This window comes from Zingiber officinale, chromosome 9A (genome assembly GCF_018446385.1).
Source record: "Zingiber officinale cultivar Zhangliang chromosome 9A, Zo_v1.1, whole genome shotgun sequence".
Classification (NCBI taxonomy): domain Eukaryota; kingdom Viridiplantae; phylum Streptophyta; class Magnoliopsida; order Zingiberales; family Zingiberaceae; genus Zingiber; species Zingiber officinale.
In genome coordinates, this window is record NC_056002.1 from 45,212,970 (window position 1) to 45,228,061 (window position 15,092).

Here is a 15,092-nt window from a genome sequence, read left to right on the forward strand (position 1 = left end):
TTATCAGTGTTCTTAAACTATACTCGTGTGTATATCTAAAGTAGGATATCTATCTTCCAGATATTTTATGGCTGTAACTTTGTTGCACTGCACCGTGTATGTTCATTATTCAGAAAGGATTGCAATATACTAAATGCTTGATTGCCTTTGTAATTTTAGATATGGCAGCATGATTCAAATGATGAACTAGCTCAATCAAGTGAATACTATCTCTCTTTTTTTTTTTTGGTCAGAATCTTGATTCCTTGTTTCTTCGCTTTTGCCATGGATCAGCTTGTCATAATCTTGAAAAGGAAGAATAATTTGATGAGTCAGATATTTTTAGGTGGATGCAAAAAAAATCCTGATCCTGGTGCTGTCAAATTTGACAATTTGACACTTAGAATTTCTACACAGGAGACCAACCAAACAGGGCAGGTATATTAAGTGGATTGAAAGGAAATTTCTAGTACACTGTCAACATTTGCAATTGAGGGAGATAAAAAGGAAAGTGAAATGGAAATAACATGAAATAAAATGAAATACAAAAGGCACTATTGTGTTCCATGCTCCCCCTAGCACAGTAGCACAAACAATATCAACAAGTATTCAATTCACAATAACTTGGGACAGTGAGGCTCGAGCACATAGTATAGAGAATCCTTTGTCCAAGTTATATATACATGGCTAAATCGAAAATATTCTAGAACTCAATTGAAGTTCTTCCTATAGGATGATACACAGAAGAGTGACATTCATAGCCAGATCCTTCCTATAGGATGATACTTCTCGATTAAGTTCTCGCTCAATTTTCATCTGTGGTGATTTTCTGCTTTTTCCATTTGTAGGCTGCTTCTAGTAGCTTCATATTAGGCGGGAAGATAGATATCCTTTAAGTTTCTTTGTCTGATCTCAAATTGGGCAGCCATGGGTCATATCTTTGCAAAGGAAAACTTCTTATGAGGGATTAACTTCAAACATTCCCTAGATAAGCACAGAGCACATATAAGAAACTGTATAACATATGGCATGGAATGCTGTCAAAACACATCTATCATAAATATTGCAATATAACAAGGAAAGGATAAAAATACCACATGCAAAACCTGATATGGATGAAATTAAAAGTTCATGAACAGAATTTTGCTAAGAAGATACTAATGTTCTGTTTTCTTGTTACTTGGAGAGAACAAATAAGCGGCAAAGCAATTAACTTTAGTAAAAATAAAAATAATAATGAATGGAATTAAGGTCAATTACATTTCATCCTGTTTACTTAGAAAAGGTAATTAAAAAAAAAAACCTGCCACCATTTACCTGGGAATGGAGGGTAAGGTAGAATAATGGATGGAAATTGATTAGAAGCCATTCCCATATGGATGGAAATTTTCTAAAGATTCAGGCTTGCGGGAATACTCATTTCTACTGGAGCGGAGCCTAAGAACCTATCATTCTCTTGAGCTACTCCTGCTTCTCGGACTCCACCATAGGGACTACTGGAAAGAAGACTCAAATCAAATACGCGAATGATAATGCGTACGTAAGGATAGGCTCGAAATTCCCATAAGGGCCGAATGCAATGTACGAGTGAATGGCTTTGGGCCTACAAATACTGCTGATGGGGAAAGAAAGGGCTAATAGGAGATTCACTTTGGTTCTTTCAGGGTGAAATTCAAGTGAAGGATTGGAAGTAGCTAAGCGGGTCAGGTGAGGGCGGATTGCGTCTCTTTATCTCTGACGAGCAATGGCATCAAATAGAAGAACAAGACTTGCAGCTAAGAGAAAATACCTAAATTAACTTCTTTTCCTAATGTTCAAATCGTACAAAAAATCAAGCTTGCTGGAGAATACCTAAACAAAATAGGAGGCGGCGCTGGAGGTCGGCAGGAGGTGGAGGACGGGAGGCCGCAGGCGACGAGGGCGGCGCTGGAGGTCCCGACGCTGGGAGGAGGCGGCGGTGGAGGTCGGAGGGAGGGAGGCGGGCTTTGGCTGCCGAGGAGGCGACGCTGGAGAAGAAATCGCCAGGAGAAGGAAATCGCGAGGCTAGGGCGTCTGGGTTTTGGGCGATGGAGATTGGCACGTGTTTGGCACGCGAGGGAGTTTTATAGCACTTGTGTGGACCAGGACGGACCAGAGATTTTGGGACCAGAAGATTCGCCCCCGTTCGTGAGCGCATTGGTTTCATCACGGAGGGTGGGCGGGTCCAGGTATGTTTGGCAACACGTGGACACGACGTGGACCTAGTAAAGTGACATGCAGGTGGGAAGCCTGTGACTTTTCTTCAGATTTCTCGTGATTTCTGTATATATATATATATATTCATAAGTTTAGCAGAAAATTTAATATAGATAATAGAAATAAATTAACACAGTAAACAAAATCGAACAAAAGCCATGAAACTCATTATTTATCTTTGCCTTACGGAAGGCATTTTCATCAAAATTTGGAAGATCCCAGTGGTGCAAGATATACAACCACGGATAAAGTTGAATGAGATCTCAGTATTGAATATGAAAGATAATTATTTCATTGGGGGTCACTAATTTAGATTATTATTATTGTATAGAGATATTTTATCAAATATTATTTAAAAAATATTTTATTATTATTATTATTATATTTGTCAATAAAATTTTCTTTACATATTAATTATTATTATTATTATAAATAAATTATAATGTTAGACACAGAATTATTTAATTACATAATATATCTTCATCTAATTTTCTACATTGAGAATACTTATTTTTTAAGTTGACACATAATTATTTAGTTACATAACATATTTTCATCTAATTTTTTTAATTCAGAAACTAATTAACTTTATGATTTATTTCTTAAGAATTTCTCAACAAATGATTATCTACTTATTAAACAATAATTTCATAATTCCATTCATAATATATAATATATGACCTGATTCAAATTTTACTAGAATTGAAAAGTTTTGCTAAGTAAATTATTGAAATTCTAAAAAATAAGCTTATTCGTTGATTTATCGTTTGATTGAAATGATATTAGTTTTATCAATTACATCTGTTTTTGTTGAAAGAGCATTTTCTATGATGAAGACCATAAAGTCTAATTTACTTAATAGAATGAGAAATAGTGGATAAATGATAATCTATTTATATACATCTAGAAGGATATCTTTTTCTGAAAGATGAGTGGATAAATGATAATCTATTTATATACATCGAGAAGGATATCTTTTTTCTGAATTAAAAATGAGTAAATATTATAGTATTTCCAAAAGATGAAAAAATTAAAAAATGCAATTGCCTCCGCTTTTTTATCCATGATAAGTTAGAGCATCCACAATGGATAGACCCTGTTGAGAGCTCATTCGTTGCCACGTCTGCGCCACATTAAAAGTTAAAAATCTCATATCTTCCACTATCAAAAAAACCTCTCAACAACTCCCTCATGGGTCCCACACTTTTCATTATATATAATTTTCATTTCTTCTTCATATTTTACATTATACACCATTAATTTTTTATAAAATTTAAATTTATAAATTGCTAACATGAAACAACATTAATAATTAAAAAAATACATAAATATTACAGTGCATCAAATAAAAAGGCATAAATTATAATAATAGTCCTAAAAATAAACGTAAACTCATCTACACCAAGCCATGTCTCTGTTTAATTTTTTCCACCATTTTCTCATGTAAATAAAGTTGTCCTGGTGTCATCTCACTGGTATCCTTCATAAGAATTTCATAATCCTTATGAAAGATCTCGACTTCCTGCAAAGTCATTTTTTGAATTTGATATTCTTTAATATCTTGTCATTCTTTGTTGATGCTATGTTCCATTGTGTCGCCCTCTCTAGCTTTAGATTTGTCCTTTCTCTTCGTTGCCTTTTGCCCTATAGGACGAATGCAAACTTCAGAGTCATCTAAATTAACACTTGTATCTAGATTTGATGTTGAAGTGTTTCCCCCTGATTCGGATGTCCTTGCCTTCTTGTTAGAGTAATGAGCAACTGATTGTGGAGTATATTTCTCATATTCTTTGAGAACCCTCCACACATGCATATACTTAAAATCCTTGCCTTTGTTGTTGGCTTTCCACATATTCAATGCATTCTCCAACACATTCTTGTCACTCCAACCACTTTGTCGATGAGTATAAAAATTATTATAAGTTGCAGAAAATTCATTTACCATTGGTGCAAACCTATAATAATGTGATTTCAGCCGCTGATAACTTCTTGTCATAGATCCAGTGGGTCGATGTTTGTTGTAGTAATCAGCTATACGTTTCCAAAAAGCTTGATCCTTCTGGTCATTACCAATGATTGTATCAGTGTTTATAGTTGCCCATGACTTCGCAAGGACCACATCTTCATCGAGAGACCAAAATCTTCGTTTCAATTCGTTTTCCTCCAGCTCAACTTCACGCTCCTCTTATGATGAGTGTGGTGGCAACTGAGTTGCAGGAACAGATGATGGTGTTAGAAATTCTTTGTCGCTAATAGATGGATCAATAATTGCCCTTCTTGATTCATTCGAATCTATGACAGGTGGTTGAGTAGGAGAAAATACGTAAGGATAAGGCATCTCAAGTTGGCTACCCATTGCTGACCAATCTTGGGATGGATACATACCAAATGGAGCTGGGGCGGCATTACTTGGATTCCACGACTGCAAAAAATTTTGAAAACTTTGGGAATTTGAAAATTTTGGAGAATATTATGGAACATATGAAATATTTTGAACATTTGGAGGATATTGTGGGTGAGAGAAAATATGAGGATATTGGATATTTGGAGGAGTGCAAGTATTTTGAGAAAATGAATTTCCTTCCGTATTTGAATAATTCAAAAGATTCATAAAGGAAGTATTGAGATTTTTATCCATCTCGAATACAAATAGGGATTGAAAGGAAGAAATGAGTTGAGAGCAAAGATTTTAATGGAATGAATAAAATTGATCCCATATTTATAGATTTTTTTTATATATTAAATAATAAAATTAAAATGTTGAACAACAATTAAAAATTAGTTGTTGTTCAACGACATGCAATCGGTAATCGTTGCTCTCTCGTCTTTTTTTTTTAATTATTAAAAAATTAAAATATATATAAAAAAAATTAAAACCAATGAAGAAGCGGCTCTGTAACGACAGAGCCGCTTTTTCGTTTGAGTGAAAAACCTCCCATCCACGGCGTCGAGGACTTTATGCACGATGACAGTCTCATCGAGGAGCTCGTTGGAGAAGGCGTCGAAGGACAGGGGATCAACCTCGAGTAGGATGCCACATATGACCGCATACGGTCGAGTTGGCCGAAGAGGCGCTCTGGCTCATGCAGTTAGACCCGACGCAGCCGGATCTTCTCAAGCGCGGGAACACTGTCTAAGCGCGCTCAATAATGGCCACTTAGCATAAAACCAACTTTAGAAATTATAGGGTTCATTGCCGGCCCTTTTCGTGGAAGCTAGAATCCGATATGACGTGCGCCGGCGGCGAGGGCTTCGCAGGGGCCATAAACTTCCACCCTTCTGGTGAGTCCCCCGCCGTAGATCTCACCGGTCGCGTCCATCTCCTCCCCTGTTCCATCAAGCAGGATGGCCCTTGCCCCGTGTCCCACTACTTCAAGCCCAGAAAGACAGGTTCTTTCTGTCTCTTTCCTCCTCCCTCGCCTTCGCTCTCATGATTGTTGCGCTCTCCTGATCTTTGCGTCTGGCGCGTCATGTAGATGCTATGGTGGGTGATCTGCGCGTCGAAGAGGCGTTCTTCCGAGGGAGGAAGTTGGAGGGCGTCACCATTCCTCTTCCTCAAGGATATCGAGGTTGAATTTACAATTTGGGTAAACATTGGATATTTTAGATCAAGAATTGAAGTAAGAACAGATTTCCCCCTTCAAATCTAGGTTATGTTCTAGACAAGAAAAGATCGGGAAGTGAAAAGTGCTCAGAAACTCCCGGAGGGGGATTTGGCCGGTGGGTTTCCCGTGCTGAGTTCACGAACTTGACATACTGGAATCATGACAACCTCCCGTCGTCAGACGATCTGCTCCCACGTTGCTTCCACTGGTTTCCTGTGGCTAATGCAGTGAGTCCTTCTTCTCGATTCATGCTGCCTGTCTTTGTTACGTTTTTCTATATGGTCTTTGCCCTGTCTTTCACTGATGTTGTAAATTTCTTTTCATGTAAATTTGTTTTAATTTATCCTTCAACTATCAAATGGTGAGTACACACAATAATTAAATTTTGTAGCATCTTATGGTATTTGTCATCCTATTCGATGAGTCCATTCTTTCTTCAACACATCACTGACTTGGGATGATTATGTTATTTTAGTTAATTTTTTATTATAAAAGTTCTATAAAGCTTTATATATAGACATTTTAAAATGTCTCTTTTATGATTTAAGGAGTACAATTCCAATAGTCATGACTTAATCATTATATATTACATTGAGTATTTATTATAGTCAATTTATCACAATGGTCATTCTTTTATGCTATTATCGAGATCACATAACAAGATCAAGTAATAACTCATAACTATATCGTGTTAATAATCTGATAGTAGTGACTGGTTAATTAGGTTAAGTCCACTAACTTAGATTAAGCCTCGAGTCACCATCAACATGCAACCATGGTACGTTAATGATGAAGGTGAGGATGAACTACTCCGTTTTATTGCATCAGCTGTATTGTGCTGATTTGATTGTCTTCATTGTCCTTGCATGAATGAATTGTAGCTTCAATTAATATCCCATTATATGGTCTAACCTGAGTTCCATGATAGTATCCATTATGGTCTCTTTCTGTCAATTCTCCACAGGCACACAACTCAGTAAACTCTTCTATACCAAGATCGCTATTAACCCTGCTAATTCGTTCAGTGATGATTTGAATTGCCTAAGCATAGCGGTGATAAGTATAATTACACATTTTTCATTCACATGATGATGATTATAATCAACAACATGACAATTCAACACACTCAAATAATTCTTCAATCACACGTCTTCAACAATTTAAAAAATGCTCCAGTAAAGGACATGCCACTTCGTGTTGATCTTTTGGATGTCTCCTACAAACTCTACGCTCAACCTTTAATCCCTAGAATATGGCAACCTCTTGGTGTACTAATTGGTGACAACTCCTTGTTGAACAAATATGCAAAATGCTTCCTTGACTATTTATGTGAGGTCAGAAAAAACCTATTATTCATGTCCTAACTTCAAGTCTTAGATCACCGCAAATAAGTTTTAATATACTGGGGCTCTACAACAATTTTGTTGGTTAGTTCCCTCTCCATTTTACCTCTCACAAGCTTAAAATATCCCCTTTTAGGATTTGACTGGCAATGACTGCCAACATATATTGCTTATAGGCATATATCTTTCATCACTTCATCGACATGAATAGGACTCCCTTGGCTTCTACCAATGCAACCATTTGCAACTTGTCTTATCCTAAACAAATTGTAATCTTATTGCCTATGCTAGTGATTGATAAGAATCTCGAGAAAATACAACTGTAAAATTTCATCATTTTGGATACTTTGATGCCCATGTCCCCATTAGTCGAAATAATGTCGGTCAGGAGTGATCAATACTCCTCACTCCAGGTTTGTCTTGCCATCAAGACTCAAATGAAGTGACAAATTCTTGCTGAGGTCCTAAACAAAGGGCAAACTTAAATGGTACATCCAACAATTGTTGCCCAACCCAATCAAGTTAGGGTCCTTTTTCTACTTTCTAACGTGTAACACCAAAGGAGCCTACTTTGTAGCATATTATTGAAGGTGCAATGTTCTTTGCTTTGGTGAACCTGGGAAACCTCAATGCAAATTTGAGCATCCTGAACGTAACAGAATATCTTATTATAGTTTTTATATGTCATTTTCACCAAATAATTATGCATCTCTATGTTGAAATGCTCATGGCAATCGTCAGATCAACAGATGAAAATATGGAATGGTCATTGCCTGTGTCAATCATTAAACCAATAATTTTTTTTGCACTTCATTTGAGATATAATGTGATCAGTCTCTTATGTGCTGCAGGCACAAAGCTTGCTTGGCTTAGAGATGTCTGTTGGGGAACAAATAAGAGCCAGTTCATAATATTTTTTGTGATCATACAATACATTGCAAACACTGATTGCTCTGAAACAATTTAATGTGCTATGATTTTCCCTTTTTGGAACAAGGCTTAATGTAGTTTTCACCTCCTTAATATAGATCTGGTTAGCAAAATCATTGATAAAGTTACAAATGTCTGATCTAACTATACTCTAATTTGATTGGTACAGTAGTAAGCATGGAAGCCATCAGACCTGGTGTTTTTAAGTTTGAAGAATCCCATTTCTTTTCTGTTTAAAACTTTTTTTTTTGTGAAATTGGCATACACAGTACGGATATTTGTTCAGAGAAAATTGGAGGAAAATTTGCTCTAGTTTGGTTTTGGCTATTGTACATTATATATACAAGAAGGATTTGAAATCCATTAGATGTAGAGCAGTGGATCATCTATCCATTAACCTTCAATGTTCAGAAGTGTCTTGATCTTCTTTGCCCTATTCCTAATAATGGTTTTCTGGAAAATTCTGATTAGTTGAATCCAAGAGCATTTGGGTTTGTAAAGCAAATATACTGCTTGAGTTCTTTTCTATTCTATTATCTGGGGCAACTTCATATCAGGAATTTAGTCATGGTAGATTAAGGTTGTTGTTTAGCTAGTTTACGTTGGCTACAAGACTTGGTCAACAATCAGTATGGTTTGTTTCAGGATATGTTACGCTTGGTTTCTTTGTAGTTGAATTTAGTACTTGGCTGTTGTACATACAAGCTATGATGTTTCATATACACGTGCGCACCAGTTTCTTAGTAATTGCGATGGACATAGCTTTATCTTTTTTTCGATTGCATCCACCTTTTCTTTCATTTTGATTATTCTCAGCTCTGATCTTAATTTAGGTATTTGTTATTTGCACTCTTTCCACAATGGTTTTGTTTGATATGGGAACATATATCGCAACCCATCCTTTAGTTGCAAATGCATTTACATGTCATGACTCTAGTTTTCTGTCAATGCAGCTGCACAAGCCGGTCACCGAAGAAGAGCTGGCTTCTGCAACATCTGTTCAGACTACAACACAGAAATGATTGCATTTGGTATTCTTAAAACTTCTTGAGTAAATGCTCGATTGTATAACTAGTTTTTTTTTTTTTCAAGTTTCATTACATAAGGTGGGAACCTTGCACCTTCAACTTGAATATTTAGGTGATCACTATCTAATGGATTGTTTGGAGTAGGCAGTATTTTTAAAACTGGACCAGGCATGCCAAGGCAACCTGTTAACTGGGAATCAGAAATCAGGCTTTCCTGTTTTATTTGAAATGTATAAGAGAGCCAGGTTATCAAGAGGCAACTAATGGAAGGAGTGCATTTTATAGAACCTTTCTTAACAATAGGAGATAAAGAAGACCCATCTGCTCTGTTGACTTTCTCTTGGCTAGAACAAGAACAATAGGTGATAAAATTTTTATGAGCACTAGATGCTTGAGAATCTAAAATCCACAAGTCATCATAAATACAATTGATATTTTGGACAATATAACTAGTATTAAAGGATGGAGATGGTATACCTGAATGTACAAGATGAGAATAAGGAGTAGCTGTGGTGGAAGGAGACTCAAGTCTTGCCATAAGGAGCTTAATTGACAGTTTGCATTTCTTGGACAATCGACCGGAAGGATTGATTTCTCTTGGCAGCTTGGCATCAAGAGTTTCAGACGTGATCTTTAGGCTGTGGACAGCTAAATATTTTTCCACCTCGGCCACATGTTGAATGACCAAGAAGCTTCCAGCTTGTGTCCTTGTATGTCTTTGTTTCCTCAGTAATCACACTTTTTGTTATCTTGTTCTCCTCCCATTATAGAGTCACTTTTAGCTGCATTAGGTTTTATAGTTACAGTGAAGGTGTCAACAAACATCTCTAATCGGTAAGTAAAGATAATTGACAACATAACATTACGTCTACTCTTTTCCTGTTGCATATGGCTATATGCTTGTTGTATAGGATCACACCCAAGAACTAATATTGTTATCTGATCAAATATATTATTTAATATTTAGTCTTGCTAGGAAATCATACACGTTTTTTTTCTATTAATTTATGAAACTGTGCTGCATCAACTGCACAGGATGCTTGAAAATACTGATAGTAGTCAAGTTCTTGTCAAAATCCATTAAGTTCAGAAAAATACTGTAATTGTCATCACCTTATTTAGTATCATGAAACCTTTTCCTCACCTCATATAATTAATTGGGCATCATTACCTAATTGGGAGTAAGTTTGAGCATCATCATCCTAAATCTTCTATGATATATCTAGGAGAAGGTAACCTCATTCAAGCTGTGGTTGCATTGAGTTGATCAACCGGAGCATCATGAGAGAATTCTTTTACTATTATTTGCTAAGTCCAAGAATAGTAGTATCTGATTTTCTTTTCCCATCATTGATATCCTGAATAAATAGCAAGCATGATTACAACTAGAGCATCATGATTCCAAGATTAGGGTTTACTAGACAAGGTAGTCTGTTTCATAAGTTTAATTGATTTGGTGAGAACGATGTTCATAAGTACCTGTAATTAAAAAAAAAGTACCTGTAATTTTGTTGTCACCATGTTCGACCGTTGTAACAAAGATCCCTCTCTTTAGTCACGCCATCGAGTGCTTTAATCAAGACTTATCTACCCCAATTGCACTTCTCCAACTGTCCTGATTAAGACACGAGAGATGAAGGAGAGCTGGCTAGAGTTAGCAGTTCTTCAACGGTTGTGATCGGAGAGACACCTAGGGTCTTGGAGTGACAACTAGAGTTTGGAGAGACGATTAGGGTTTTCTCTAATACCATGTTGAATTCAGCATAGATGATTTTGTGAATGAAAATAAGAGCATTCTCTTCCTATTCCAATTAAGTCTTATCTATAATAACCTTGAAAAATGAATAATTACAGAAATATCCCTACTAGACAACTAAATAGGAAATAATAGCTACACATCTGCACGTCTGCCAACAACTTTCCTTCGTTGCCTAACAGATCTAGCAACTGGATTCTAGCATGAGATGCATCTCTCTGAATTCGAGAGGAGACCACCATTCAAAGAGGAATGTTTGTAGACTTTGCAAATGAAGAACTCTTGACACCCACTTTCAAATTGCTTGAGTGTCTCAATGGGATTCTAAGATTGTCCTACATAACCGGACGTAAGTTGACATAATTGAATAAAATCGATTGCATGAGAACTTCTGTATCAGCAAATCCTGATTCCTTGTCCTAATCAATGGGCAGTGTATCAATGAAACGTTCTCATCATTGGTGATATTGCCTTCTCTTGAGGAGTTTTTTTCGGTCGGCTAAGCTTTAGTTTGTAAGTTCCAATGAGTCTCCAATGAGTCTTTAGGAATAGGAACACTAATGAGATTTTCTCATTATTAAAGGGCATCACTAATGGAATTATAATAGGAAATCCTAGTTTTGATACTTAGATTTCCATTAGTATGATGTTCTTGCTGAAAGTTAGTGTTGGTGCAAATGACATCGATGGTGATTAGGAGTTAATTATAGTTTTTATGTGTGGAAAAAAGTTTTAGATTTTCTTTTAGTTTTGATGTGCATTTGAGCCTTATAGAACTTGGTGGAATACACTTGGAGATAGCTTGGCATGACCAAATTGGTTGGACATTCAGTGGCTTGAGGTCCATGGAGATATGTGAAGGATGATGTGGAGCAACTAAGAGATGGCAGGACAAGGAGCATCTGAGAGCAGCCAAGGGAAGCGAACTTTAAAGGTAAAGGTATGAAGGATAGCACAAAAAGGAGTGATCGAATGCATCTGAAGGACGTGGAGTTTGAAAGAAGATGATTTCAAGGTTAAAGTAAAATTCTATGGGAGTTGTGTGGAGAGAATGTGTCTAGGTGAGGGTAGAATTTCAACAGGTGAGGGTAGAATTTCAACGTACGTGGACTTGACCTTAGAATGGTTGAAGCTAGTGTATTAGTCGACTGGTACAAAATATATGTCGATTAGTAAAAAACTTTAAATGAAAAGATTTTGACGTTAAGGTTGGTTTGTAGTAATTCTACTCTATTGATATTGATTATTAGTTGACTTGTAGGCTTAGTTGACTGATACAATCTATTAGGGCTCACTAGTCGATTATTTTTATTGACATCATATGGACCAGTTGATTGTTAGAAAATTCTAATCCACTATTACTATAGTGCCAACAAAGCGAGAACCATTGATAAAGTGATTGAGGTTGGGTTTGCTAACGACAATAGTGGAATAGTCGGTTGCTGGAGATTTTCAGTCGACTGTTGGGCATTGAATAACAACTGTAATCAATTGATCAGAAGCTATTAAAAGAGATTAAAAACTAATGCTCCCAACATACTTGCAGCCAATTCAGTTACTGAGTTCATTGTAATTTTCATTTTATTCTTTCCTTCTGCTTCATTGTGAAACTTCAACAAGTTTTAAGAGGCTTTCTCTATCTCTGAAAGTCTATCACGAAGGAGAAAAATTTAGTGGCTGTCTCGGAGGTGATTCACCTAAAGGATTGATAGGCTATGTAGTTGAAGTTTGATTGCCTAACCACATTAAATTTCGGTGTTTGATTTGCTTGCTATTTCTTTCATTTTCCATTGCTTTTTTATTTAAACTAATTGAACTAACATTCATATGAGTGTTGTGAAGTTTCATAATTACGATGTTTGCTATTCACCCTTCCTTTAGTTAGTCTGTCTGATCCCTAACAGTTAGTTTATAGTTAGTATATGTAAATTCCTTAAAAGTTAACAAAAGATGCATCACACAAGATAATGTTCACGTTGAATTGCAGCTTTGTATTCATAGATAAATGTTGTTTCTTTTCCCTTTTATTCATTTCATATTATCAAATTAACCATCTTTAACTATGAATTTTAAGATATAAAGTACACACAATGGCTTGTAATACAATCAATGCATGAGAATGGTTCACTGGCTGGCTAGTTATTGTTGTCCGTCCATTGTTGAGCTTGGAGCCAGTCAACGAGGTGTTTGTCCACCTGAAAAGCCTTTGCAAGCACATCATCGGAGATGGGTGGTGTCGATCCGAACACAGCTTTGGCGATGGTAATGACCCCTGGGTTTTGACTGCTGAGACCGGCGAGTGCAATTGTGTTGCACTTGCCTGTGTTGAGTTGGAAGTGGATGAGGCCTTGGGGGAATACAAAGACGTCACCCTTCTTCAAATTCTTGGTGAAGAGGCGGTTGGTTTGGCCGATATTGGACGTCACAAAGCCCACATAGAGTTCTCCTTCTAGCACAACGAGGATCTCAGTGGCGCGAGGGTGGGTGTGAGGAGGGTTGAGCCCATTCGGTGCATAATCAATGCGAACCAAGGAGATGCCGAGGGTGTTCAGCCCAGGGATCTTATTCACGTTGATGGCGGTGACATTGGAGCCAACATCATTGACAGTGTTGCCAGGTTTGTCGAGGCCAGAAGTGTAGAAGTCGTTGGCTGTGACGTCGTTCATGTTCTTGCATATCGCGCCATTGACGAACACTGCAAGAAGGTATAATAAACATATGCATGTGTGCTGGAAATGTAAGCACTTGCTTGTTGGCGAGTAAAGATATGCACCTTTGGGGTTGTCATCGGCAACACAGAAGTCCTGGAGGGGACTAGGATCTGAAGCCAATACAGCATGAAGGGAAGCCAAGGCAAGGAGTGCGATGAGCAGCTTAACAGCCATGCCTCTGATCTGTATCACTGAGCTAGCTCGCTCGTCTGGTGGTGAATGCAATGCATTAGTAGGTTTATATAGAGGTGAGAGAAGCAGGCTTGAAACATTCTTGCTCTCATCTGACATCATTTGGTAGCGTGAGAGAAGAGATTAAGTGGAGAAGCAGGCATTGCATACTCAGTCTTCACCTGCTCCTTAATCATCAGAGTAACTACTTGCTCTTATCTTATTACTTGCCCAATCAAATGTCTTCGCCTGAGACTTTGACCATCACATGGTGCTACCAAATACAAGATAGAAAACCAATTGACTCTGTCCTCCACATGCCCTAGTTGAACTTCTGAGAGATGTTTAACCTTAGAAAAGGATAGTTCTCAACTTGGTAATTATTAGGATGATTACAGAGGCTCTAGTTGATTCGTGGGTGTTCCTAGTCAAGTAGTGAGCTAAGTCGGCTAGGGAGTTAACTTAGATTTGATGGCTTATGAATAGAATTTTTTTTTGGTGGCTCATGAATAGAATGTTTCCTTAATGGACTTTAGTCAACGGATGTTGGAATCTAATTGACTAGTGATTCAACGAGAAAGAAAGATGTTGATCTGACATGCTTAAGTTAGAATAGTTGGATGATCTAAGTTCTTTAGTGAAATAGTGGATTGATGGTGGGAGCTAGTTGACTAAAATGATCGTTGGTACATTGAAGATCATAATGATAGAAACATAGTCAATTGATAATGAATTTAATTGACTAATCAATAGCATAAAATCATAATAGATAGTGAAAGTTGAAAATTTTGAAGAGGGGCTTAGATAGATGAGCATTTAAAGTCAACGAAATATTTATTATCTAATCTCTTGAGCTTTTTCTCTTGTGTTTGTAGCTTACTCTTCTAAGCTTTCCTATCTGTAAATCTTGTATGAATATTGTTGTAAGATGTTTCTTTAATTTTGAATGATATCCGAGAAGGAGAAAGCTACTAGCCATTCTAACATAGACCATGGAGTAGAAATGAACGTTTTGAATCACGTTATATTGGATTATTAGCATTGGTATGCATCGACTTGCTTCTTTATATTTTCTACTGCATATAATGTGTGACCTTGCTAAGGAATTAACAAGAGTCGAAGTTTTATTTATAGGTCAACTACTATTTATCCCTTCTAACCATCCGATCACATTCTTTCATAGTCTTAACACCGTCCTTATAAGAAGATTGTAGGAACTAACTATTCTAATTAATTGGATCAAGTGCCACTTGACAAAATACTATAGCAAGCAGTTGATTGAGTGTTGAAACGTTTAGTAGTTCAATTAAAAAAAATCATAATCGTTTGTACAA

General features: G+C 36.8%; 2 protein-coding genes and 1 long non-coding RNA gene across 4 annotated transcripts; 1 reads left to right on the forward strand and 2 right to left on the reverse strand.

The window, feature by feature from the left end:
- Positions 1–393: 393 nt before the first annotated feature.
- On the reverse strand, positions 394–2,048 carry LOC122020581. The gene is made up of 2 exons (XR_006122263.1): positions 1,831–2,048; positions 394–963 (listed from the first exon to the last, which is right to left on the reverse strand). It is a non-coding gene; the product is annotated as an uncharacterized LOC122020581 (long non-coding RNA).
- A 3,250-nt stretch (positions 2,049–5,298) lies between these two features.
- Positions 5,299–11,914, forward strand: LOC122021670 (ribonuclease H2 subunit C-like). Of its 2 annotated transcripts, XM_042579815.1 has the most exons (5): positions 5,299–5,604; positions 5,691–5,783; positions 5,865–6,046; positions 9,046–9,123; positions 11,709–11,914. In XM_042579815.1, exons 1-4 carry the CDS (start codon positions 5,442–5,444, stop codon positions 9,112–9,114), a joined length of 507 nt encoding a protein of 168 aa, XP_042435749.1. In that variant the 5' UTR covers positions 5,299–5,441; the 3' UTR covers positions 9,115–9,123; positions 11,709–11,914. The 2 variants fall into 2 exon arrangements, with proteins under 2 accessions (XP_042435749.1, XP_042435748.1); XM_042579814.1 differs by lacking the exon at positions 11,709–11,914 and having other exon boundaries at positions 5,300–5,604; positions 9,046–9,384.
- A 956-nt stretch (positions 11,915–12,870) lies between these two features.
- LOC122021669 (putative germin-like protein 2-2) lies at positions 12,871–13,876 on the reverse strand. Its single transcript, XM_042579813.1, has 2 exons — positions 13,650–13,876; positions 12,871–13,571 (listed from the first exon to the last, which is right to left on the reverse strand). The coding sequence occupies exons 1-2, from the start codon at positions 13,759–13,761 to the stop codon at positions 13,012–13,014; spliced, it is 672 nt and encodes a 223-aa protein (XP_042435747.1). The 5' UTR covers positions 13,762–13,876; the 3' UTR covers positions 12,871–13,011.
- Between the last annotated feature and the right edge of the window lie 1,216 nt (positions 13,877–15,092).